Source organism: Antrostomus carolinensis, unplaced genomic scaffold (assembly GCF_000700745.2).
Source record: "Antrostomus carolinensis isolate BGI_N321 unplaced genomic scaffold, ASM70074v2 scaffold21121, whole genome shotgun sequence".
NCBI classification, from domain to species: domain Eukaryota; kingdom Metazoa; phylum Chordata; class Aves; order Caprimulgiformes; family Caprimulgidae; genus Antrostomus; species Antrostomus carolinensis.
The window spans coordinates 1,319-28,158 of NW_010293761.1; the positions used below are offsets into that span (position 1 = coordinate 1,319).

General features: G+C 38.7%; 1 protein-coding gene across 1 annotated transcript; it reads left to right on the top strand.

The window, feature by feature from the left end:
• Positions 1–712: 712 nt before the first annotated feature.
• EDEM3 (ER degradation enhancing alpha-mannosidase like protein 3) lies at positions 713–26,278 on the top strand (the record flags this gene model as incomplete). The annotated part of the gene is made up of 18 exons (XM_010177423.2): positions 713–754; positions 5,143–5,243; positions 8,284–8,323; positions 9,783–9,895; positions 11,218–11,371; positions 12,552–12,686; positions 13,919–14,024; positions 14,629–14,726; positions 16,037–16,162; positions 16,750–16,833; positions 18,277–18,360; positions 18,909–19,033; positions 19,538–19,703; positions 22,441–22,595; positions 23,355–23,508; positions 23,993–24,187; positions 25,422–25,587; positions 26,093–26,278. Coding segments are annotated over exons 1-18 (2,218 nt in total), but the record flags the coding sequence as incomplete, so codon positions are not given.
• Between the last annotated feature and the right edge of the window lie 562 nt (positions 26,279–26,840).

Here is a 26,840-nt window from a genome sequence, read left to right on the forward strand (position 1 = left end):
ATGTTCTTGTCTCTTTTATGTTCAGCCCTATCAGCAGAGTGATGTGAGGGATGGTAGCTCAGAAATTAGTGTGCTCTTCTGCCTTGCAGAGCTCCTCAGTAAAACAGTTAGGAACAGTTGGAAGTAGTGCTGTCTCTCAAAAAAATTGTCTTTATATAGCAGCATTTTTCACTTTGAACTGCTTTTCAAACGTGTAAAATAAATGTATCTACAAGGGATTTCTTTAGTACTGGCTTGCCAAGACTCCTGATGCAAGGAAGAGGCGTAGCTCATAACATATGGTCCTTTTCTGAACTGTGGACAGGAATTTATGCTGTGTCAGTTGGTTGTAGTATTGGTGATTAGAAGGAGAACATAATTCTGTTTGCCCTTTTTTTGCTGAGCATGGAATGTGTCCCATCTCTTGCTTTAATGTGTTGGTGACATCTACAGCTGTTGAAGGGGAAGCACAGGAGGTTGAAAGAGATCCCCAAATACTTAATTTCATATTAGGCAAAAAAAAATAGTCTTTCCTTTATGCAGTGAACAAAATTAGTTGAATTAGGAGAAATTATTATGCCATATTTCATTTACTTGAGTGTATTAGTAAAGAACCTGTTACTGATACTTGGATATTAAAGTGTAAGAACATCTTCCAGGTGTAAGATGGTGTGTTAAAGGCCATTGTGAGGCAGACCACTAATGTTTATCCTTTTTTTTCTTTTCTAGAAACCAAGTGCTAGAAATGTTTGATCATGCATATAGCAATTATATGGTAAGTAAAATACCTGTTTGCCTTTTTTTTTTCTTTGGAGTTATTATTGCTGACCTGGGGGAGAAGGCAACCTATAGGACATGATGTTCTAGAGAAGCAGCAGGGAGGTAGGGGTGAAAACAAAGCTAAAATAAATCAGAGCACCTGTACAGCCTTTAAAAAGAAATGAACAAATGTTACTTTCGGGAAGGGCAGTGTCAGGATGGCTATGGTGGCTTTCAGAATGGTAGCTAGGAATTGCTAGCAGTAACTCTGTTAATCTGTCCCTCATCTTTCCTCAAACCACTTTATCTCACATTAAGCTATGAACAGTTTTCACCTTTGGTAGCTGTTTGGTTTAAAAATCCGGACTCCTAAAACTATTGGGAAAAGGAAGCTCAGGAAGAGCTGTCTGTAGTCATTGGGTTCTGGAGAATACAAACTGATCTTATTTATTTTGTGGGTAAAAATTATGTAAAATATTTCTTCTGTGGTAGGATATGTTAGATGGAGTTTGGTAGCTCTTTTGCAAACAAACAGTGTTTGTAGAACCAAGTAGAATAAAAAGGGGATCTGGTACCATGTCTGTGTGTTGTAGCCTGTTCTGAGTATGTGACTGTCATATGACAGTGAGCCAGGCTCGCTGTGGTTTCTTTTAATATGACTTGTGATTTTCCGTGCAGGTGTCTTCATGTTCTGGATATACAAACCATTCTGAAATACCTCAGCTTAGTTTAGGTATGCTTAAGAATAAAGAATTACGTAGAGTGGACTGACTTTCCTCATGTAATAATTATTTTGAAGTGTACTGTAAGTAACACACTTCTGAGGAGAAGCTGTAAATCTAGCTAAGATAAATATAAAAGATGCATCCTTACTGAATTATGTTAACAGTCTTTTTTGCACATTCTTTATGGCTGGTGGAGAAAACGCAGAAACCTCTCTCTTTTAAGTTGCACCAGTTCCTGCAGGACAAACTGCTCTCTCTTGACAGTAACTTGCCACATGTCCCAGTTTCTGTATTGTGGTTTAACTCTTTAATACGTATTACCAGGTTAAAAGCTTGTGAGTTACAAGTTTATATGGTACATGAGAGTTACAGAATTAATGGAGAGAAAGCCAAGCAAAGGTATTTTCAAAGAGTATTTTTTCTTTTGAACATCAGCTCTTGCTTTTGACACTTTAGGAGTTTAACAAACATCAGTCTTTGTGGTGATAATTTGTAAGTAGTTACTTGGGACCACGGAAAACACTTGGTTTGGGTTTCCCATGGCGTTCCAATGTAAAAACTGTTACTTGTTTAACAAAATTGAATCAAAAGTTATACACCAGTAGAAAGGATCTGTGGATTTGTGCTCCTACTGTTCGTTGTGTGGTAAGTTGTAAACTGGTAGGTGTCTTGCTACAGCTGAAGCAAGAAAATTCTGGATGAAAGAGAAGAATGACTTCAGCTATCCTGGAAACTTTGAAGCCAAAAGGATATTTACTTGCCACGTATGCTGGAACACTAAACAAACAGAGAAATATGACTTTGTTTAAAGTTGAAGAAAAGGTTAGGGTATCAGACTTGAACCTGACAGCAAGGAAATGAAGTATTTTTGCAGCTGCTTTAGAGACAGACAGGTGAAAAGTTTTGTTTTTCTGTTTCTATTAATATGCTTTTTAGACTTGCAGAAAACTGAAAATTCATGTCTGCCTGCAAGGGGGAAACTCCCTTGTCTCTCTCTCTTTTTTTTTTTTTTTTTCAGTTGTTAGCAGGAGCTTTGGATAAAAAGCTGCTGGGTATTTTCAGTCCTTCAACAATATTTCTAATAATCAAATTTTTTTTCTTCTTGACTGTCAGAAAGAATACTTGAAAATGTCAGTCAGTTGGGGCCAGTAGGTGTTTCTTGGTTTACAGCACTAGTAGCAATGTGTCTTTTTTTCAGTAGTCAAGTACTGTGCTGCCCTGAATTTACAGTCCTGACATTAGGAAATGTGATCATCTGTTCAATCAGAGTGCATAGAAATTCCAGAGTACCTGCTGAGCTCCATTTGTATAATATTTTCCAGAAGTGTGTTTATTGTAACAGTTGTGCTGTGTTTTATATTTAATGGGTCTTGCTACCTTCCTTTGAGGTTACCTGAAAGGTGAGAAGTTACCAGTTGGGCAATCACTTGACCTAGTAGTCTTTCCTGCTTTAGACAGAGAATAAGTGAACTTTTATTTTCCAAAATGCTTCTAGTTCCTTATGATTTTGTAAGACTAAAAGTCCATTTTCTCCAGAATTTCTATCACCTTTTTTTTTTCCTCTCTCTAATTTAATCCAGAGATCTTAATTTTGACATTGCTTTTGTCATGTACCTCTTTTAGTCTGTTTTTCTGAATACTTTGCACAGATATTCAGAAACATCTGAGCCATATTAAAATGATCTAGATTCTGGCTTTTGTAGTTGAACTTGAGGAGAACAGGGTCATGCAAAGACCAAAATACTTGGGAGGGTGGTAGACAGGGAAACAAACCATCAGTTTCAAAAGAAGTTGCTGTAAGAGCTGTTTATTTATAGTAAAATGTTCCTTCTTTCCCTCTCTATTTCATGTTTGAATATAGATTATTTTTTGTACCATATATTTGGAAAGACTTTGAACGTGATTGCTTGCAGTTTCAGTGCAGTAATTGAACTTTTTTATCCTGCCATATGTTAGTTCTCCACTAAAAGTAAAATTGGAGAGAGCACAGTACAGCAGCCAGTTTCCTGATGGAATCAGAAGAGAGAAGCTCCATCCCAAATCCCTTGTATTGGGCTTCTAACAGAGAGGCAATTTCTTGCAATTTTTTTGAAATTAGATCTATTTAAGATTCATTTTCCTTAATGTCAGTGGCCACTCTGAAAATTTTTCAGTAAACCTCTCCTGTTGCACAAAAATGAGTATCAAATTTGTGTCTTATTTCATTTGATACCACATTTTGGTGGTAGTTTAAACCTGCAGAACTTGCCTTGGCCTGAGAGGGAATAGGAACAGGCATTTTATTCAGTGTGCTTGACTTAGGCAGTGATGCCACTCCTGTTATTTCAGCCTGACTGACTAGAAATCATATCCCAGTACAGCTTGAATCACAGAGTGCTTTTTCTAGAAATATGGAAAATAACCATTGCTTAAAAAAAAAAAAAATCCAGCAGTGTCTCTTCCCCCCCAAAAAAAAGTTACATTTGTAAAAGGCTCAGCCTTGTTAAGCTTTTTTTGTGGATGTTATCTTTTGTTATGCCTTGTGTAGTATTTACCAATTTATTATTATACCTTCGAGGTGAGTTCCCTTACCTGTGACCCCGAGTCACTTATGTTCATTTGGAAATGTTTCCAAAGTCACTTTAAAGTCTAATTCCTACTAATTTCTGCATGAAATATCAGCCAGTTGATAATGACTGCATTAGTTTTAGGTCTTAAACTCATCTTTGGGATCAGAACTGCCCGAGGGACGTTGTAGGAAGTGTCATATGCACCTTGTTGGAGAAAATGCACAATTAACTATTCAAGTTAATTTTTTATATATTTTTTTAATGTGCCTTTAGTTGTTCCAGACTTCCCTAGGAGGTTAGAGGGAGAAGGAGAGAGGTCCCATTGCTCTGTTCATAGTTTAATCATTACCTACTGGAAAGCAGCTTTGCAGAAAAGGACCTGGAGGTCCTGGTAGACACCAAGGTGACCATGAGCCAGCAATGTGTCCTTGTGGCAAAGGTGGCTAATCCTGGGCTGCTTTGGGCAAAGGTTGAGGGAGGGGATCCTTCCCCTCTGCTCAGCGCTGGTGAGGCCACACGTGGAGTGCTGTGTGCAGTTCTGGCCTTCCCAGTACAAGAGAGGTACAGACATACTGGACAGAGTCCAAGGAAGGGCCATGAAGATGGTGAAGGGACTGGAGCATCTTTCCTATGGGGAGAGGCTGAGGGAGCTCAGGCTGTTCAGCCTGGAGAAGACTTAAGGAGATCTTACCAATGTAGATAAATACCTGAAGGAAGGCTGTAAAGAAGACAGAGACAGACTCTTCTCAGTGGTGCCCAGTGACAGGACTGAAGGCAAAGGGCACAGACTGAAACATTTGAGGTTCCCTCTGAACATCAGGAAACACTTTTACTGTGAAGGTGACCGAGCACTGGCACAGGCTGCCCAGAGAGGTTGTGGAGTCTCCTTCTCTGAAGATACTCAAATGCTGTCTGGACACAGTACTAGCCAACCAGGTCTAAGTGGCCCTGCTTGAGTAGAAGGGTTGGACAAGATGACCTCCAGAGGTCCCTTCCCACCTCAAAGATTCCGTGATTTTCATGCAGGTTTTCTGAAGTACAGGCTAATTGGGCTTCCTTTAATAGTCTCTGAGGATTGGTGAGATGTTTGTAACACTTGTACCTTGCTCCCTTGTTTTGTTCCCCTACAGGAGCATGCGTATCCAGCTGATGAACTCATGCCTTTAACTTGTCGTGGACGAGTACGGGGTCAGGAGCCAAGTCGAGGGGATGTGGATGATGCCCTGGGAAAGTTAGTGTTTGAAATGGTTACTGTCTCATGTAAACATCTGGGAATCTGAGTACAATTTGCAGCCCATAAAACTTGTTTCTTCACTTGACATGTCCACAAACTTAAATTTGTTGAAAAAGATTCTGTGGGTGTAGACAAATCCATAATTTGTCTCTTAAGTTCTCTTCTGGGAGGTGGGGGGGAAGCTGTTGGAAAGAAAGCTGGAACTGTGAACTTCTTGCAAGTTAGGCAGAAATACTTTTATTATTTCCTCCCATGATGTTAACTGATAGGAAATTGTACCTTAATCAGAAAAAGAGACTTGACCGGTGAGTGAGATCCAAAGATAGGTTTCTTTAAGTCATTTTCCAAATATTTGCCATAGGAAAGCCTTCCAAATAGGAGCTGTCATTTATGGTAGTAAATTTCTCTACTAAATAGGGTTTCTAAAGGTTAATTATCAGCTGCACAGAAGAGTCAGCTGTTACCCATTATGCTGGCCTTAAGTGATATTTAAAATGCTTTTTAAATTTTTTGTTTAGTAGAAGGGCCTCTGGAAACATAATTAGTCAAATGATGATCATGTGTGTGGTAGCCTGAGGCCTTAGCAAAAGTATAAAATGTTATATCAGACATGGAAATTCTTCATGTTTTTCCTTTTAAAATAGCTTATAGTACAAAGTACTGATCCTTTGATCATCAAAATGTAGATTTAAGGACGGTTTTTCTCCATCTTAAATTGAACAGAGACAAAGTTAAATCACTACAAATGTGTTTGTAATTGATATTTTTTTTCAGGAGGAATGCTGTCTGTATGTCTGCTGTTTATAGAGCAAATATTTAATAACAGATAGCTGATGCTTTTTGTTTTTATTGATATCACTGCTTAGTATCCCTAAGCAGAATAGTGTTAATCAAAACTGAAGTCCTTGTCTTAAATACTACTAATTCGCTCTGTGATATCGAGCGTGTTATTTTTTGTTATGCACAAAAGTTCCTTAGTCCACAGAGTCCTGTCTAAGCCTGCTGCCTTGGAGGCATTGAGAGGTAGGACTGATGAGGAAGAAGTGTCAAGAAAATGCATCCTGGTCATGCATTCTTTTTAATGACCTTTTTGTACATAGTAATGTACTATTGTTTGAGTAAAAATACCTTTTGTCCCTTTAGATGCATTGAATAGTGTAAGTATTTATTTATTATTTTTCTGTATACATGTTTTTTTCTGTTCCTCCTAATCAGCTATATTATTATTTGTCAGATTTCTTATATAGTGCTTTTTCTTGCCAGCTGGCTCATCAGTCGTGTTCTCTACAAGCCTTTGCAATCATAAATTGAGAGGACGAGGCAGCTAGGACAGTTCTCTTTCCCCGGAGAGCTGAGGGGTATACTTGCACCCCAGCATTCTCGAGCTATGCAGTATATAATCTCCCCCCCTTTTGTTTGGAAAAAGTTGTGTATTTGTTAAGCAGTTGTGCACAGCCACTGGTTAATCTCTTTTTCTTGTAGAACAACGCTCACGGAATGAGATTGTATCTTTAGAAATTAAAGAAAATTATAATATAGAATCATAGAACCATAGAATGGTTTGGGTTGGAAGGGACCTTAAAGCTCATCCAGTCCCAACCCCCCTGACATCAGCAGGGACACCTTCCACTAGACCAGGTTGCTCAAAGCCTCATCCAGCCTGGCTGAGAACACTTCCAGGGAGGGGGCATCTACAGCTTCCTTGGGCAACCTGTTCCGGTGTCTGACCACCCTCACAGTGAAGAACTTCTTCCTAATATCTCATCTCAACCTCCCCTCTTTCAGCTTAAACCCATTTCCCCTTGTTTTGTCATTAACTGCCCTTATGAAAAGTCCTTCCCCAGCTTTCTTGTAGCCCCTTCAGGTACTGGGAGGCCGCTGTAAGATCTCCCCGGAGCCTTCTCTTCTCCAGGCTGAGCAGCCCCAACTCTCTCAGCCTGTATAATATGTGACCACTTAACTGGAATTTTAATTATGCTCCATGCATAGTCGTGTGTTGCCTACAGGGTCTCAAACACTGGGCACTTGCTTAAATTCTTGACTCTTGTTCTTCAATAGGCAGATGTAACCATTTCCAAAGTTTTCAATTTGAATATCACCATATTTTTTTACATTCTGTTCTATGCATGGTATGTGTTTCTTAACGTAAGAGTGATTTTATCAGGTGAGGCCAAAGGTCCACTCAGTTTGGTATGCACTAGAACAGGCCTAGAGAAGAACATAGGAACAGGACAGGCTGTATTGTGATAGTCATGTTTCACACAGTGTGGATCCATCTGCAGCTGGGCACTAGGTTTAGTGGGAGTTTTAAAGAGACTTTAGTCTCTGATGGCACCATGGTTGAACTTAGTGTGAGGAACTGTAAATAGCAATTCTCATTCACTTTCTTCATGCCATGTGCAATTTTTAAATCTTCATAGAATGACACTTAAGCTTTTACAGGCTGAAGAGTGGTAATTTATTCACTTGTTCCTGGTACAGAATCTGCTACACACCTTCAGCCCCCACTTCCTGCCCTTCATTGTACCTTTTCCTGTTCAGTATATCCTGCATAGAAATTTCATCACAAAATAACAGCATTTTCTTTAGTCTTTTACCACTTAACAGAGTTTGATTGCAAAAAATTGCAGCTTTTTCTGAAGTAGGTGATTAGAACAGGTTCTGAAAGAAGAAGTTTAGCTTGGAATGATTTTTTATTTTCTTAAATAAACCTTTTTATTATTACACTTAGTAAGTCAGCATTCTTCATGAGGGGGGAAAAAAGAAAACAGAAAAAATTATATTGGAAAAAGACTTTGAACCATTCTGTTGCATCTCTTAGTAGATTTGACTGGAGGCTAGAAATAAAACCTTAATTTGCTTACGAAGAAACTTAGCAGGATGTTTTGCTATTAAATGCACTGTATACAACTAATTTTCTAGCAGCTGATAGTCTATGAGAATTTAGTTTCTTCCTTGAAATTGGTTACTATTAAATATAATTTAATTTCTACACATACAGGTTTCTAGTAAATCTGTTTTAAATTTTGTTTCCTAGGTTTTCACTGACCTTGATTGATACCTTGGACACTCTTGTGGTAGGTGTAATCTATGAATAAACTTTGATAAAGCAAAAAACTGCCTTCTACTGTTCAGACTTATTTTTAGATTTCTATTTTGTTAAATTATATAGAAAAACCACTGATCTTTCTTCACTGTCGATCACTAGCCACCTGTTCAAAGTGGCTATTGTGTGTAAGAACTTCTGAGTGCTCTGTGGATGCTGTTGGGAGTTCGTTGCAAAAAGAAAACTAGAACATTTCCTTTACATATCATTGATGCTTTCTTATCTTGCTTTTCTTGAGCTCTAACTTAACAAAAAATATGTGAGTTTGCTTCCCATTATAGTCTAAAACAACGTGCTGACTTATGGGCGTACATCTCAGTGCCTACTCATATTTATTTTTATTTTTTAAATTGTATGTACGTGTTTCATGGATGAATTTGCATGCACTTAAATATATGTTAAAACAATGCAACTCTGGATATGTTTGCCAGGCAATGTTGCCAAACTTACATTCTGTCTCTTATGAAAAGACTCCAATCATTAACAAACTACTTTTTGTTAGATTTCAATCCTTTTGACATACTTTTGTCAACATAAAATAGAGTTTGGGAATTAGGAATTTTTGGCCATTCGTGTCTTCAGGTAAACAAATCTAAAAAGTTTTGAAAATCCTTCTTGCACTGATTTGGGGTGTAAAAATCATATAAAGCTCTTTCTCTGACAGCCATTCCCTTTCTATGAGGTGCTGTGAGATGACCCTTGATGACAAATGCTGAAAATGTGGAGTCTAAACCTCCCAGTCTCTCTATCAGACACTCAGATGGATTATTGTGGTTCATTTATTGTTTTCTTGTCTCAGAGCAGGGTTAGCACTTGTGGAATTTAAAGGCACTTAGCTAATGAATTGGATAAGTCACAAAGATTTGTTAAAGACTGATTGAACTAAAAGAAAATCAGTGTGAAATAAAATCTGTAGGAAATGCCTGAGCCATTCTTCAGGCACAAGGAGAAAACTGTTGGGAGGAGGAAGACTTCTAGGATGATTCACCCAGCGTAGGATGTGGCTCCTTGGTCCTGGGATAGGTGGCTTCTGGGAAACCCTGGGCACTGGAGCAGGCCAGTCTTCACCTGCCCTGCCAGCACAGCCTGCAGCCCACTGAGTCCTGTTGCAGTCATGGGATGGGAACAGGGGAAGGACCAAACAAATAAATCCCTGGGTAGCAGTTGAGGTACACTCTGAGTGACTTCATTCTTTGTGTACAGCTTTTATTCTCTTCTGTATATCTCATGAGAAAAACAGTAACACTAATTTCTGTTTGCACTGGATGAGATGATGCCCCAGCAGGACCAAATTATCAGTCTAAGGCATGTTAAAGGCTTTCTTTTGGAACTTTTGTAACTTTTTCTTTTGTAACTCATTGCACTTGTTATTCCATTCCTCAGTATTAGCTGTGTTGGAACCTAAACACCTGGTTACATTTGTATTCCAGGTGTTAAATAAAACCAAAGAGTTCGAAGAGGCTGTAAAAAAAGTAATAAAGGATGTTAATTTAGATAACGACATAGTTGTATCTGTCTTTGAAACCAACATAAGAGTCCTTGGGTGAGTAACTTCTATGTTTTCAAAACTCTTAAAAATGTGGTTTTTAGCTAAATGTCCTTAAGGCATACCTGTCTGTGCTGTTTTACCTCATTTTAAACAGTTGTGCCTTTGTCAGTTAGCATAGCTTGGCACCTGCCTTAAGAAAGGTTTTAAAATACTGGGCAGGAATTGCTGCAGTGGTACTGAATCAAGTTGACCCCCATCTAACTGCTGCAGATGTAGCTTTTTGGATTTAAAAAAGTTGTACATGCTGGCTGAGGTAGCTGTGTTTTTTCTTAATAATAGAATCACAGAGTGATCTGGGTTGGAAGGGACCTTAAAGCTCATCCAGTTCCAACCCCCCTGCCAGCAGCAGGGACACCTTCTGCTAGACGAGGTTGCTCAAAGCCTCATCCAGCCTGGCCTGGAACACTTCCAGGGAGGAGCAGCCACAGCTTCTCTGGCCAACCTGGGACAGTGTCTCACCAGCCTCACACCAAAGAATTTCTTCCTCACATCTCATCTCCATCTCCCCTCTTCCAGTTTCAAGCCATCACCCCTTGTTCTGTCACTCCCTGCCCTTGTCCAAAGTCCCTCCCCAGCCTTCCTGGAGCCCCTTCAGGTACTGGGAGGCCGCTATAAGATCTCCCTGGAGCCTTCTCTTCTCCAGGCTGAACAGCCCCAACTCTCTCAGCCTGTCCTCACAGCAGAGCTGCTCCAGCCCTTGGATCATCTTCATGGACTCCTCTGCACTGGCTCCAGTAGCTCCATGTCCTGCTGTTGGTGGCCCCAGCACTGGAGGCAGCACTGCAGGTGGGGTGTCAGGAGAGCGGAGCAGAGGGGCAGAATCCCCTCCCTCCACCTGCTGCCCACGCTGCTCTGGGTGCAGCCCAGGGAACAGTCTTACAGATTGCACTGTTCAGTACTCGGTTTAACAGAGGCAGTATTCCAGTTCTTAGGGTAATGGATTATTTCAGGTTGGAAGGCACCTCTGGAGGTCTCTAATCCAACTTGCTGCTCAAAGCAGGATCAGAGCCAGGTTAGTTTTAAGCTGCTATATGCAGTTTTAGAGGTGTTAATTGTTATTCTTGACTAACTATATTGATGAATCGATGATTCTACTATAGTTTGGGGCTGAGACTGGAACAATAAGGATTGCTTCCAAAATATTGACAGCTCACCTTGTTTGTAATTGGAGTTGCATCTGCTCAGCATTTGTGAAAAGTAGGGCCACGTGAACATAGCACAGTGACTTACATCGTTGTCTAAATTGTAGAAATTTCTGCACTGGCTGTTGAGATGAATGCACCTATTGAGATGTGGGTAATTTTTCTTCTGTTTAGAGGTCTCCTAGGTGGGCATTCAGTGGCAATTATGCTGAAAGAAAAAGGTGAATATATGCAGTGGTACAACGGTGAACTTCTGCACATGGCAAAGGAACTAGGCTACAAGCTTTTACCTGCTTTTAACACCACTAGTGGTCTCCCTTATCCAAGAGTAAGTTCTCTGGTTTCTACAGTTCAGAATTACTTCTGTAAGCAACATTTGTGCTGTTTTGTTTTCATCTCAGTTTCTAAAATCACTGTGTATTTATTAAGTATACAGAAAATCTAAAGCTGATAAACTGCTCAAGTGTAAAAAGTGCTCCCTAGCATTTTAAAATACAGTTTTAGGCTCTCTGGATTCCTACACATTTCCAGCTCTGAAAATTCTAATAATTAAATTCTAAAAATTAAATTCTGAAAATTTTAATATGCATTGTTGTGGGTAAATAGTAACAGCAGAAATCTTGTCCACTGATTCCTTGCTCCCCGCTACTATAGGCACCACCAAGTAGCTGAGAAGAGTAATTTTTGTTTTGGCACATATCTCTCACAAAGACAGTGAAAGAGGAACTTGAAAGCACTTGCTTGTTAATTTAACACAGAACTGATTAATCTTCCTTGTCTACATCCACATTTTTAAGAGGACAAAGGTAGTTTTAATCTAAAAATACTCACTTAATGTAAACTCTTTCATCATATTCAAACAAAGCGTGGTACATAGCCTTTGAATGACAGAAAACTACTTCCCGTGTGTATCCTCCACTGAGTTTGAGATGTGGCTTTGATTGGAAACTTTCCTATAAATTAAAAATTTAGGTTCAGTAAATCAGCATTTTTCTAGTGAAAATGTCTAATTTGAAATGTTCAGAGTCTGACAATCTGCTGCTGAGAGGGCCCTCTCCAGAATGCAGAAAGCTATGTGCTGCCCACAACAAAAGCAGGTCCATCCGGCAGGTGTTCTCTGGAGCCAGGGGTAGTGAGATATGCACAGAACGTAATTTCCAGGAGCACTTGTGATGTTTTGAGTTTCTGGTTTGCTGGTAAATAAATTGGTAGAATTAGATTTTTAGGGTATTCTTCTATTCAAATGTCCAGTGAACCAGGCAACAGGTATTTGGGCCAGTCCTCATTTTGTAAGGTTGAGTGTTTTGGGTACTTGTGGATAACTGTGTGTGCATGTTTGAGTTGACAGCATGGGGTAAGGCAGAGCAAAACTGAAGGTGGGTGTGGGATCTTTTTTCCTTGCCTTTGGAAAAAGCATAGATTATATAGTTGCCTCTACAGACCTATCACGGGAGTGTAAATTCTTTCAGCTAGTAAAAATAAAGATAATAATCTGTAATTTTCTCTAGGTTAACTTAAAATTTGGTGTAAGACATCCAGAAGCACGGACAGGAACAGAAACCGATACCTGCACCGCTTGTGCAGGTACCTTGATCCTTGAGTTTGCAGCTTTAAGCCGATTCACAGGAACATCTATATTTGAGGTTTGCTTTCCGTGATACCTTATTTTTTGGGATTAGGTGTTTATTAGTGTTCTGTTCAGTTTTGGTAATTTGGGAAAACCAATTTTGAGTTCATCAAATGGGTGCATATCTTAGCTGTTCTACACAAATGTTTGCACGTGTTTGGATTTGTGTTTGTGGGCTTTTTTTTCTGAAAGTGTTAATGTGACAGTTTAAAAATCACAGGAACTAATTTTGTTTGAAAGTAGTTACAGTAATACAGAAGTAAACAAGATGATTATACTGAAAACTAGCTGAAGGATAATACTTACGTAGTTTTTGGGTAGAGGGTCAGGACTAGGGAAAAAAATAGCAAGATACTTGTTCCTTAAAATGCAGCTTAAAAAAAGAAAAAGGAAAAAAAAAATCATACTTGTATAGTTCCATTGAAATTGTGCAGGACTTAACTGAGGGAATATTGACATCAGGAAACTAAAGGAAAATGTTTGAGAATTTTTTTTTCTTAAGATGATATGGACAAGAAAGCATGTTCTTTTTCAGACTGGAATTTTTTGGAATTTTTCAGTATGGGCCTGGTATTTAATTTAGTTTCATGGAACCTACTGGAAGCATAGCTGGACCTGTGCTGTTTGTTTTGGTAAAATTTGCCCCCTAAAATCCCATGCGTGTGTTTGGCAATTTAAAGCCATTTTTGTTGAGTAGGTTGTTACCTTTTTGTTACCTTTTTTACCTTTTTGTTACCTTTTTTACCTTTGAGTAGGTTGTTACCTTTTTGTACACAAAAGCTGACTTTTTGTGTATATAAAGAATGCATATAACTTGTATATCAATGAATAGGGGCTGCTACTCTACTTTGAGATGTCTGAAAGCAATAGCAATTTTTATTCTAAAGCTGTTAAATTTCTTGATTTATTTATTTATTTTTATTAGGTTACACTGTCCTGTCTGAACAATTTTAGAGTAGGAAATTTGTGCAGAGGAACACTTGACTTGCCCAGGACTGTACAGTATATTGGCAAATAATAGTGTAGACAAGCACTGCTCTTTCTAATCAACAACTGAATAACTATTTAATAAAACGTGGACTGAACATGCTACTATTTATGTAATGTAATACTGAGTTTTATAATTGATAGATAAGAGACATCTGGTTACTTCATAGCATCTTAATTTCAATGCACAAAAGGATAACAGTCTTCAGTATCTGTGTTTCTCTATAATTTCCTTTAAGAAGCATTTTTTTGTTGTTGCAGGAATACGCTCGGAAAGCGCTCGATTTTATTTGGGAAAAGAGACAGCGCAGCAGCAATTTAGTGGGTGTTACTATTAACATTCATACTGGAGACTGGGTCCGTAAAGGTATGTGCTCTACTGACTCCAAATCAGTGACCACAAGTGGGTTTTGGGCAAGAAAAAACTCTTGGCACGCCACCCCATATCCCCCTAACACATTTATCTAGACTATTGAAAAATATTAATGGGATTGGCAAGTGGAGTTACAGGATGTCAGTGCTGGAGAAACCTGCTACAGCGAAGCCTGGCTTTGCTCTCAATGGGTGTTTTGGTAGAGAAACTAGTTTTATTCATGGCAAAGAAAGTGTTTTCTGATTCACTTTAATACTGAGAGGGGAATGCCTTGGGGTAAGTTTTCAGAGATTCTACTATAAATACGTAAGGAAAAATATAAATAGGACTGTGGTTGTAATGGCAGCCAGTAGAAATATTTTCCTATGAGAAAAGTGAAACAACTGGCTTCAATGCATGTCTGTTCATGCACTGATACTGCAAAACCTTTAGTGTAGACATACAATATTGTGTCTCTGCATCCATCTGTGCCTTAATTCTAGTGATATGTGGCTTTTCCTTTTACTGAAAGAGCCTTTAACATCAAAATGAAACCATGTGAAAATACCCATAAGGCTACTTAAAATAAAACCACCTTTTCATTTTCTGCTGTTTCTAGATAGTGGAGTTGGAGCAGGAATAGATTCATATTATGAATATTTATTAAAAGCCTACGTCTTGCTGGGAGATGACAGTTTCCTGGAAAGATTTAACACGGTAAGTTGATGCCTTGCTCAGGTTTGTGCCTCCTGTAAGACAGATTTAAGACTAATTGTATTGTCAGTCAGCTGTTAGCCTGAGAAGCCCGTGAAAGGATCTTTAGCTTCTGATGTGTCTTTGGCTTCTGATGTGTCTAGTGCCTGCTGACTTTAATATGATTTTTTGCTAATCTGTGTTGATCTGTCACCTGAGCAGCTATTTTAACCCCCATTCAGTGAAAGTCTGAATCTTATGGACCTTTTTCCATGTTTCCAGTACCAGGGAAACTCTATTTCAAGATCGCCTTGGAGAGTGTAATACTGCAAACATGAAACAACATAAAGGCCTCTTGTTAAAAGCTATGGTACAATTTCTTTCTGTCCTGGAGCAACAAAAAAGATCTGAAAATCAGTGTGGATCTTGCATTGCACTGCAGATCCTAAGGCCCAGTATACATTTAAGTATACTTACCAGCTAAAAAACATGCTTAGGTTACTAAGCAACTTTGCCAGCATCATTATGCTTTCATAAAGGTGTTCTTTCTTTTGAAAATAGTAGTATCCAATAAAAACATTTTATATCACAAAATGATTTTAGATCATACAGCATGATTTTATATCATAAGCAGTATTGAAATTGGAATAATTCAGTAGCTAAAGGCCTGTTGCAACAATTTAAGTGTAATGGTTATTTCATATTCCTAATCTGCGACCACTACTATTATATTTTGCCTCAGTTATGTCTGTTAACTGTTTCCTGTCAGTTTGGCTCATGTGCTCATGATTGTACCTTCTGTGCTTCAGAAAACAAGGAAGGCAGTTATCTTGGGGAGTATAGGATTGGAGGTCAGCAAGTTGACAAGTGACCTAGGGGGTTTTAAAGTTCCTCTGAGCCATCAAGTCCAGCTGCTTTGTTAATTTTTATATACCTCCTTTTCCCCTTCTCCTCCTAAGATGTATTTGCTTTAGAATTCTCTTGTTCAGAGAAAGCAATTTCAACTTTGTTTAGTGTGTGCTTAAAAATTCAGCTAAAACAAATGTGCCTTAACTGTGACAGTTACTTGTTTATCACATGGCTGTGGAATATTCTTTTGTGTATGTGTATTACTTGGAAAATGCAGCGTGCATTGCATGTGTAATACTGTGGAGCTTTGCAGCATTTACTACTCTTCTTTTTAGCTTGTAAAACTAGAAACTACCGTGCATTGCCAAATGTAATAATGATTGGGAATGTATTACTGCTTCTTCCATTGAAATAAAATGCCATAGTCTGGTGATCTCTATCTGGTTTGTACAATATAAACTCATGGTTTTTCTGATGTTTGTCAGCACTACGATGCCATAATGAGATACATTAGCCAACCACCTCTTCTTCTCGATGTTCATATTCATAAACCAATGCTAAATGCTAGGACCTGGATGGATTCTTTGCTAGCTTTCTTCCCTGGATTGCAGGTAAGGTTTAAAACCCATGTACAGATGATTTTAATAACAAGTAAACATTAAATAGACTGGGTATATAATTGACAAGTCAAGCTTAGTGATTTGATTTTCAGAAATACTGAATGGGGGTTTCTGTATTCACTCACTCCTGTCATTTCAATGCTGTGATGCAGTTAACGTGCATTTCTGGCCATGTTGAGTATCAAGAAAAGTATTTATGACTTGCTTCCTTCACTCCTAGTGAGGAAAACACTAAAATTAAGCTGCCTTTTTGGCAATCTAGTGAACATTTTTCTAGTTTGTATGCCACTGACATCTTTAAGACAAACTAAATCACATTTCCACCACAGTTCTCTGTGAGTGGTAGAGATCCTTTTTCTGCCTAGACAGTAGTCTTGATGAGCTCACTGATTTTGCTTGAAAAGCTCTTATGGAATATCTATGGCTAACACTGATGGGGGGGTAATATTTACTGTAAGTACCTGCTGGAAATGTAGAAATTGGTCTGTAGCTTTACATGAACACAGTGAGTGTCCCTAACTTTGAATTTTTTTCCTATGCTTGATGAATTAGTGTTAATTTTCCTATTTGAATTTTAGGTGTTGAAGGGTGATATTAGACCTGCTATTGAAACTCATGAGATGCTGTATCAGGTTATAAAAAAGCATAACTTTCTTCCAGAGGTAAGGTAGTAATTTTTTGATCATGTAAACTGATTTTTACCTCAATTTGAGCAGTCTCAGATATCCATTTGAAAAAATTGTAGGTATATGTGTTATTAAAACCAAAGGGTTGTTTTCACAGCATTCTTACGTGATTTACAGTTCTGCACATATGACAACTGTGTTTTGGATATGAAATATTTTTCCTTCAGTTATGCCATAATTAACACAATAATAGGAAGCTGCTGCTATTAATAATTGCCTAGGCTTTATAGTTCAGCCTTTCAAAATTGATCTTGACTCATTTCAGTATGCAAAACTTGTGTAAGCACATGCAGTAGTAGCTGCTTAGTAATGTAATAGCATTAATGTTAAAGATCACAGTCATCTTTATTAACCCAGAGAGGGAAACTAAAGACTGAATTGTTCAGAGAGGATGTTCTGAAATTCTGCATAATGTCCTTGAAAGTAGGTACACAAACTTCTCTGTAGATGTTGCAAGTGCAGTCTTTGAGCTAGTTAATTCTGCCCAGAAAAGCTAAGTTTACTTGCTGAAGTGTGTCTTTAGTCTGTGATGACCCAGAATATATGAGAAAGCCTCTGACTCCACTTGTAATTCTGACTTTCCTCTGGTGTAAGCTTATTTCTGTTAGAGAACATTTTAATTAACATTGCAGTCACCTGATGTGGAAATGGAGACCAAAGCATGCTCTCTATGCAGTGGAATGATTTTTTATTTTTTTTTTATTTTTAGTTTTAAAAATTATATGATTTGGCTCCTTAGGAGTTTTTGGGGTTGTTTTTTTCAGTGCTTTGAAGGAAACTTTGAAAGATCAGTTAGTTGTATTGAAGCCAATATGCCATCCCCTTTAGCAAAGACTTAGTTTAAACCCTAGTAAAAACTAGTAGGGCCCATAAGCCATCACAGAAGTGGCTTTTGCCAGTGCAAGTCAAGAGTGAATACATAGACTAGGAAATTTTTAGATAAATGACTTTGTCTGTGGTATTAACATTAGAAACAGCTGCTTACAATCCATCAGTCTAAAATGACAGCTTAGTGTGCTGGAAGTGTCAGGTGGTAGGTAGGTCTGTTGGCAGAAACGGTGCTTGTCCCAGCTCAGGCCATCTCTGTGTCACAGCCCGGCAGCGGGCCGATGTGGTTGGCTTGCAGGAGCAGTGGTATGCCTGTGCTGAAGGAGCCTGGACACTTGTCAAGAGGCTGGTGGTGGCCAGATTCCTGCACCAGCATAAGCTTAAATCTCACTTGGACTGAGTGAGCTGAGCGAGAGCATTGGTTTAGGTTTTGGCCTCCAGTGTGTTAACTGGGCAGTAGCCTCCTGAGACTGGTGGTGGGCCTTCAGTCCTCCACTGGCGTGTGCTTTAGCTGTTGTAATACAGTTAACATAGGATTCAAAATAAACCTGTGCTGGGTATTTATTTTTGTCTGTTCTTTTTCTTCCTCAGGCATTCACAACAGACTTCAGAGTTCACTGGGCTCAGCATCCTTTGAGGCCCGAATTTGCTGAAAGCACTTACTTCTTGTATAAGGTGAGATGAATTTCATTCCTCTGACTTTTGGTCACTTGTTGAGCACCTAGAAATTTATTAGATGTTTTATATAGAATGAGTAGCCTGTCTCCAGCTTATTTTATCTACTGGAGCCAGTTCTGTATATAAACAAGATTGGAAGTATTGGTTATCAAAAATTGTTCAAGAAATTTTGTTTTATATGCCCGGAATTAGAAAGAAAACTGTTAAGTGACAAAGGCCTATATTTTTAAAGATATTTATTTAGGTGTTGCTGATCTCAAAGAGACTAAAAGCAAAAGCCAGTTGTACCTTGCAGAGAAGAGCAGTGCCCAAGTGTCTTGAGTTTCTCTAAGTATTTCCATGTGCTTATCTGCATGTCTGTAAAATTGATATCTCAGAAGTCTCTCTTGTGACTGTTTAGCACTGTTAATAAATTAGCACACTTAACTCTGAGAAAGTATGGAGTCAGGAAATGAGCATTAGGAAAATGAAAGCTGCTAATTGTACAGAAAGTCTAGGTGCACCTATACGTTTGGTTTTGGGTTTTGTTTGTTTTTCTTTTACAGGCTACTGGGGACCCTTACTATCTAGAAGTAGGAAAAACACTCATTGAAAACTTGAACAAGTATGCAAGAGTACCTTGTGGGTTTGCTGCAATGAAGGATGTTCGTACAGGAAGTCATGAAGACAGGTAGGAGCTTTTGCAATGATTTTTTTTTTTCATAAAAAGATTATAGGAAAAAAAATTTAGTTACCCTGTTTATATAATTGAATTAATTGACTTCTGAGTAGCTGTCTGTCTTCACTTTGATAACCAAGTCTTGAATTACCCATTTGTCATAGTCCGTACACTATTTCAATAGTTTTATAGTTTGTTACATAAGAATATCTTTAGTTTAATAACATTTCATTTGTGTCAGAGCAAGAGAAGAATTGCTTTCAAACAAAATACACTTCAAATCTAGAGGTTTGTGAAGAGGTTTATTTGTTTTTTCTGTAATGCTGTTTTGTACTGAACATGCTGAATCATTTCCCTCCAAACATAGTTTCTTCCAAGTGGAAGGAATGCCAGTGGAATTAAGTTCAACAATAATAGTCATGAAGTCTTCAGAGAGAGAGAGCAATATGAGTATGTGTTTTACTGATGTTTTAGAATAAAGGGGATCTTCTCAAGGACATCCTCTTTTTTCTATAGAATGGACTCTTTCTTTCTGGCTGAGATGTTTAAATATCTTTACCTGCTGTTTGCTGATAAGGAAGACATGATTTTCAACATTGAAGATTATATCTTCACTACAGAAGCTCATCTATTACCACTTTGGCTTTCCACTACAAACCAAACCATCTCTAAAAAAAATACAGTAAGTAATGGCTCACATTTCAATCAGTTTTAGTGATGCTTTGAAGTAGTTCTTCTTATTTATTAGAAGAAATGGAAGAAAAATCAGGGAAAATCATAGTTTGAAGAAGTACACCAGTCTTAACACTTCATTTAATGTGAACTATTTCATCATATTAACAGTGACACTCACATAAGTATGAATAATGTTCCCATGACTGGAGCCTGCACCCCTGAATCTTGAGAAAGAAAAGCTATGGAATATTAGCAATGTTTAAAAAGAAAATCATTCCCCACGTCTGTATAAATTTGAAAATAACACATTGTGATATTTTTATCTTCATCTGTATTTTCTGTTAATTTTTGTAAAACATTTGCAACAACGTGCCTAAGTTTTTGTTGGTTATTTCACTGCACAAACCCTTTGCAAATTTTGAAAGGTTTTTTTTTGAGACTGCTACAAAGTTGGTTTGACAAGATGCAGCTATAGCTTTTGAGATATTTGTTTTAGTCCATGCAATAGGCATCTGTTGTGTAAATGTGAGAACATTTATGGGTTTATAAATTACTTAACCTTCCAAAATTACCTATATTAATGCAACTGTGCCGTGAAGCATCATAAATACTTGTTTCTTCTTTTGTTTTTGTGCTCAAGAAGGTGACATAATTTATTTTTAAGGCAATAATACTACTGGCAAGTGAAAGAAATGTGTGAGAAAGTGGATAGAGAGGGATCTAGGGATCAGGGATGTAAATTCTCCCTATGTTAGTGTGCCTCTATTTTTACCCTTTACTGTGTGTTTGACAATAGTGCCTGGATCAGAGGAAGATGCTAATGTTGTGTGTCAAACCACGTGTCCTGCAGGAATCTTAAACTTGAGTAGACAGCACTCTGGTTTATGGACTCTAGCATTAGACTGTGCAAAATTTCTAATTACTTACTCTTAATGTCTAATGGAAATACATTTAATAGGGGGTTGGTTTTTCATGCTCCTTGATGGCGGAGATCCTGCACCCTCTGTGAAGTTTTCTTTCCTTAAGAAAGATTTATCATCTTTTTGTCTTTGAGTTTTGGAAATTGAGACTATGTTTTTTAAACTATGCAGGAAGTTCTCTGAAGGGTCTGAAGGAGCATTTTGTGTAACTTCTGTTCCCAACAAGAGGAGTTGTTACTTTTGAGACAGACAGGATTCCCACAGCTGATGCTGTGTGAAGTGCTGGCCTGATGTATGTAATTCTCTTGAGTACAGCAAATGTTAACAAAAGGCCAATAAAGAAGACAGAGTAAATTGTTCAAACGCAGTTTTCTGAAGCTCTTTAAGTCCAAGCTTCTGACGTGCATGATACAAGTAAGAAAGATCTGTTGGAAATGTCAACAAAATACATTAGATGACTACAAGGCTGTGAAGACGAGTGCGTTATTCTTTTATGGAATTTATCTGAGGGGGGAAAAATGGATATGAAAAAATGGAATGTGTAAATTATTTTTAATATAAACACAGTGCTAGTAAGCTGAAATGTCTGTGAGGTACTTGGCACTAGCAGCCCAACATCCTGTTTGTATTTATTCTCATAAACAGGAAAGGTTGTGTCTTACTATGCTGGTGGCTTGCAGTAGTGCTTGCAAGACCTTTCTTATGTGACGTGACTACTCTTTGTCACACTAAGAGCATAGGTACTTTACGTGTTTATTCCAGTACACTAATACCCTTTTAGATCTTTGATTTTAAATACTTGATTTTTAATTATTGATATATTGCAAACAATTTGGGGTTGGTTTTTTTTATTTGGTTTGTTTTTTGTTTTGTTTTGTTTTTTTCAAGTAGATAAATACATTAATTTTTTTTAGGTGAGAAAATTAACTTGCTGGTTATCCAAACAGTTATTTGCAAAAGTAAGAACAGGCTAAATATGACTCCACATCACGGTACATGTTCCGCATGGTTTCACATGTTACAAAACAGCCATTTGTGCAAATGTTAACTCTGTCATCTTTTCTGAAAATAGAGATTGTTTGAATTATATATAGATTCATCTGACTTGCAAGGCTGTATGGCTCCTGAAGAGGAGAATCTTTTGTTCATGTGAAAAGATACAACATTCTCAGTAATACGAAGCAAGAATTACCTAAGGCTGCAGATGGTCCACTCAACATAAATCAAATTAAATTGTAACTACTTGAGGGTGCCAGAGCCCTGGGACAGGCTGCCCAGGGAGGGTGTGGAGTCTCCTTCTCTGGAGACATTCAGAACCTGCCTGGACACCTTCCTGTGTGATCTCATTTAGGTTCCTGCTCTGGCAGGGGGATTGGACTGGATGATCTTTCAAGGTCCCTTCCAATCCCCAACATTCTGTGATTCTGTGATACTTCCTTTAGTTGTCCAGCACATAAAAGTACAGGGGCACTAGCTACATCATGAGATGGGCTTGAGAAGTAGAGAATTAGCTGGTTCTGCCAAAAAATTCTAGAAACAGTAGGCACAAGTTTGGTAAGTTACAAATCAGAACTGGTGTTGTATTTATCTGTCCCTAGAAAGGGGTTGTAGTGCTCTGGTTACCCTTTATTATTGCAAGGTGTGACACAGAAGAATGATGTCTTCTTCATTCCTGGAAACCGTGTGGTTGTGGGACATTTATTGCATTCAGCTGCTCTGTGTCCTGAGTACACAGATTACTTAAGGGTACGTCTGTCTGTTGATTTCCTTCCTATAAAAATGTAACCTGCATTTTTAATGGGTAATCTGTATCTTTCATTTTAGACTACAGAATACACAGAGCTGGATGACAGCAACTTTGACTGGACCTGTCCGAACACCCAGATTCTTTTCCCAAACGACCCAATGTTTGCTCAGAGCATTCGTGAACCTTTGAAAAACGTGGTGGATAAGAGCTGTCCCAGGGGTATTTCCAGAGCGTAAGATGAATCTTTTCTGTCTTTTGTTAGTGTCAGAGTGAGTGCAGTAGGGTCTGTTATGCATGGAAGGAGAAGGATGAGCTGTTATTGGAGCTTGCTCTGCTTGAGTTTGGAATCCTTTTGGAATGGGTAATGCAGCTACAGGAAAAATCAGTTATGTTTTGTCTGGCATCATCAGCAGGACAAAAAAAACAGGAATTAGGAAGTCTTTCAAAGCAAAAGGAGCTTAATGAGCCACGTAGTCCGAGTGGGAATTGTAGCCCAAGTATTACAGGAAATACATCTCTTGGATTTGTAACATTAATTTCTGTAGTCTCTTGAACAGTTCTGCAACTCTTCTTTGTAATGATGCTACCATACATAACTTCACCTGTGTGGAAGAATTTAGGACAGTGTGAAGCTGAGGAGATTCATCCTTCTACCACCTCTTTGACTTAAGGAGTAAAACTGAGTAGCAGCTGTATGAGGAAAACTGTTTTTAGGTTGTCTTACAACTATGCAGACTATTTAGAAATGAGAGCTATAGCGAACGATAGTTTTGTTATCGACATCACCTGTGCTTAGTTGCACTACAAAATTACTGATACTATCAACAACTTTTTTAAAAGACAGTTTTAACTGAGAAGTTGCATTCTAGTGAAGCTTGTACTCAACATTATTCCAAGGAATTCTAATCTTGTGGTGGTAGGAATAACGTGAGAGTTATGTTTTAAGAGTAATCTGGTTTTTAAAGCTTTGATCTCTAATATCTTTTGGCAGAGAAGAGAGTTTGGGAAGTGGACCAAAACCACCATTGAGAGCCAGAGATTTCATGGCCAGTAATCCTGAACACTTGGAGATACTGAAGAAGATGGGAGTCAGTTTGATTCATCTGAAAGATGGAAGAGTGCAATTAGTACAGCATGCAGTGCAAGTAAGACCTGAGAGTGCTTTTTTTTAAAAAACTTTCAGTAAAATCCTACTAGGAATGGTATTGGACACTTACAGGTTCAAAAAAAACAGCCAGACTGTGGAAGTGGGCACTTGAGCTGAATATGCCACTATATTTAGCATGCTGATGCTTGTTAATATTTTACCTCAGCAACACTTTTAGCTAATCTTCCATTAAATTAGATGGAGGCTGTTCATGTCAAAGTCATGTAGCTAATGGCATCTTATCTGCAAATACCAGCCTGCAGTGTGACACACTTCCATTTGTTTAGGATGCCTGTATGTTAGGATGGTTTAGTCTTCTGAGGTGCTACAAGGTTGAAATGATGAATGAGTGCCAGTGAACATCCACTCTGTCTTTTAAAAGCTTTGTAGCAGTGATCCAAGCAAACATAACTTCATATTTTTTTTCCCCAGGTTTCCCAAACATTTAAGAACAAACTGTTCATTGTTTCTTTACTACTCAGGCAGCAAGTTCACTCGATGCTGAAGACGGCTTACGGTTCATGCAGGAAATGATTGAACTCTCCAGTCAGCAACAGAAAGAGCAACAGCTCCCTCCTCGTGCTGTTCAAATTGTTTCCCACCCATTCTTTGGCAGGGTTGTCTTGACTGCTGGACCAGCCCAGTTTGGGATGGACCTATCCAAACACAAAGCAGGGGTATGTAGGATGTATATGTGATCTGTTCCTAGCTTTCTGTTCCTTTCCTTATTGCATAAGCCTAAGTTCTACGGTACTGGTACTATTTCAGGGTGGCCAGCTAGAGGGTGATCAATTAATTACAGTGGTTAAAATGCCAGAGCACAGCAATGACAGAATGACAGCAGTAACCACCTTTTAGATGAGTATTTTACTGGTCTGTGGCCCCTGCTCTTCTGAGTCATCAGTCATGATCATCAGTTGTGATTTAGGATTTAAAATGCATACATGGTATGATTATTTTTAAAACAAATTTATATAATCTGCAATGTACATCTAAGAGATGTTAATTTCAGGGAAGGTTTTCCTACCGTGTCAGCCATGAATTTGCAGAATCATAGAACCATAGAATGGTTTGGGTTGGAAGGGACCTTAAAGCTCATCCAGTCCCACCCCCCCTGCCATCAGCAGGGACACCTTCCACTAGACCAGGTTGCTCAAAGCCTCATCCAACCTGGCCTTCAGCACTTCCAGGGAGGGGGCATCTACAACTTCCTTGGGCAACCTGTTCCAGTGTCTGACCACCCTCACAGTGAAGAACTTCTTCCTAATATCTCATCTAACCCCTCCCCTCTTTCAGCTTAAACCCATTTCCCCTTGTTTTGTCATTAACTGCCCTTATGAAAAGTCCTTCCCCAGCTTTCTTGTAGCCCCTTCAGGTACTGGGAGGCCGCTATAAGATCTCCCAGGAAACCCTTTTAGAGTTAGAGTAAGCTGTTCTTGTGCAAGCTTTTATAAAGGGCTGTATCTAGATGGAAAAAGAAAATATCCCAGAGGCAGTGGTCCCTATTGGAAGCAGTAGGGAAACCAGATGACTTGAGTTGGGCGAAATGCAGCCCCAAAGAGCAGCTCCAGACTAGCAGTTCACAGAATCATAGAATGGTTTGGATTGGAAGGGACCTTAAAGATCATCCAGTTCCAACCCCCCTGCCATCAGCAGGGAAGAAGAAAATTTTCTAGAGACAACAGTTCACGGGTATAGATGAAATACACTGACTACAAGAATTAAGTTTTCACTCAGTCATTCTTTGCTGCTTAGAACTCCAGCTTCAGGGTAAAGATTGCCTGCGCTGACAGAAGACGCCACTAAATGCATTAGATTAAACTGAAGAAACAAAAATTGCTTAGGAATCTTTTGCAAGCTTGGACCCAGTGCTCTAATTCTCTTTCTGTTTGTTTTTGTTTTTCCAAACAGACAAGAGGATTTGTTGCAACCATTAAGCCATATAATGGATGCTCAGAGATCACTAATCCTGAGGCAGTGAAAGAGAAAATTGCTCTGATGCAACGAGGCCAGTGTATGTTTGCTGAAAAGGCACGAAACATACAAAAAGCTGGAGCAATAGGAGGCATTGTTATTGGTAAAGAATATTTTATGCTCTTAAAATAGTAAGTTTTTGTTCATGTAACCTGCGTTTTACAGATTTGAAGGTACTGGAAAGCTGACAAGAAGCTGTAAAACTCTCTGAGATGACAGTACTCTGACACAGAAATTGTGCTTTCAGAAGACCAAGAAATCTTTCGGTTTTGTCTGGATCTGTGCAGCAAGTGTAGCTAAACAAATTGGGCTGGGTGACTCTCCCTGTTTTTGCAGATTAAAAGTTATTTGAAGGATTGCTGAGTGTTGCAATAGTGCTGTCTGCTGAGTGCTGAGGAAGATTTAAGATACAGATGAAAAATATTAGGGAAACGAAGTACACAAGTTAGCTTTTTGCTTTTTACAAGCAACTTGGTGTGTTCTGCCTGGGATCCTCTTAACTGTCTGGGCAGCAGAAAGGTGCTGAAGGAGTCTGCTGGAGCTCAGAGTTGTGCTCTGTTTATCTAACCAGAGCTTTGCTGGCTTTCCCTTTTGTGTGTATCTGCTAGATGACAATGAGGGAAGCAGTAGTGACACAGCTCCTCTCTTTCAAATGGCCGGTGATGGGAAGAATACGGATGATATCACAATTCCCATGCTCTTCCTCTTCAACAAGGAAGGAAACATTATATTGGATGCCATCCGGGAGTATGAGGCTGTGGAGGTGCTTCTTTCTGATAAAGCAAAAGACAGAGGTAAGATGAGAGGTTATTTATACAAATTTAGCTTCCATCCGTGCCATAGTGTAATATGAAATGTGCAGCAGTGATTTCTACTGCTGCCCAACGCTGCAAGTGCGTTATTTCGTAGCTCTTGTTTTGTTTGACATCAATATTAGTTTTTTCATAAGAAAGCCAATATCTGAGAAGTGTCATTATCTGCTCCCCTCTCCCAAGTTAATATGATCATCCAGAAATGCTGTTCAGAAGTTAAATGTCAGTTTGACTAATGAGAAAATACAGCTTTTTGGATTCCTTTTGAACCCTTTTTGTCACAATCTGCTTTGAAGTGGTGTCAGGAATAACCTAAGTGTTTTCAGTGCCCTACATTGTAAAAGCCTCTGTCTTATCAAGCTCCCCAGTGACATTCTTGGTACCCAAAAGGAAAGAGTCAACTGTTAACAACTATTTTGGCTGTCTAAGGAGAAGTAGTTATCATGAGAAAGAAGGCTGCTGACCTCAGATATTTCGCAGTTTTTCCTTGTATAATACAAGAAAATTGCAAGCTAATACAGAATCACAGAATGTCAGGGATTGG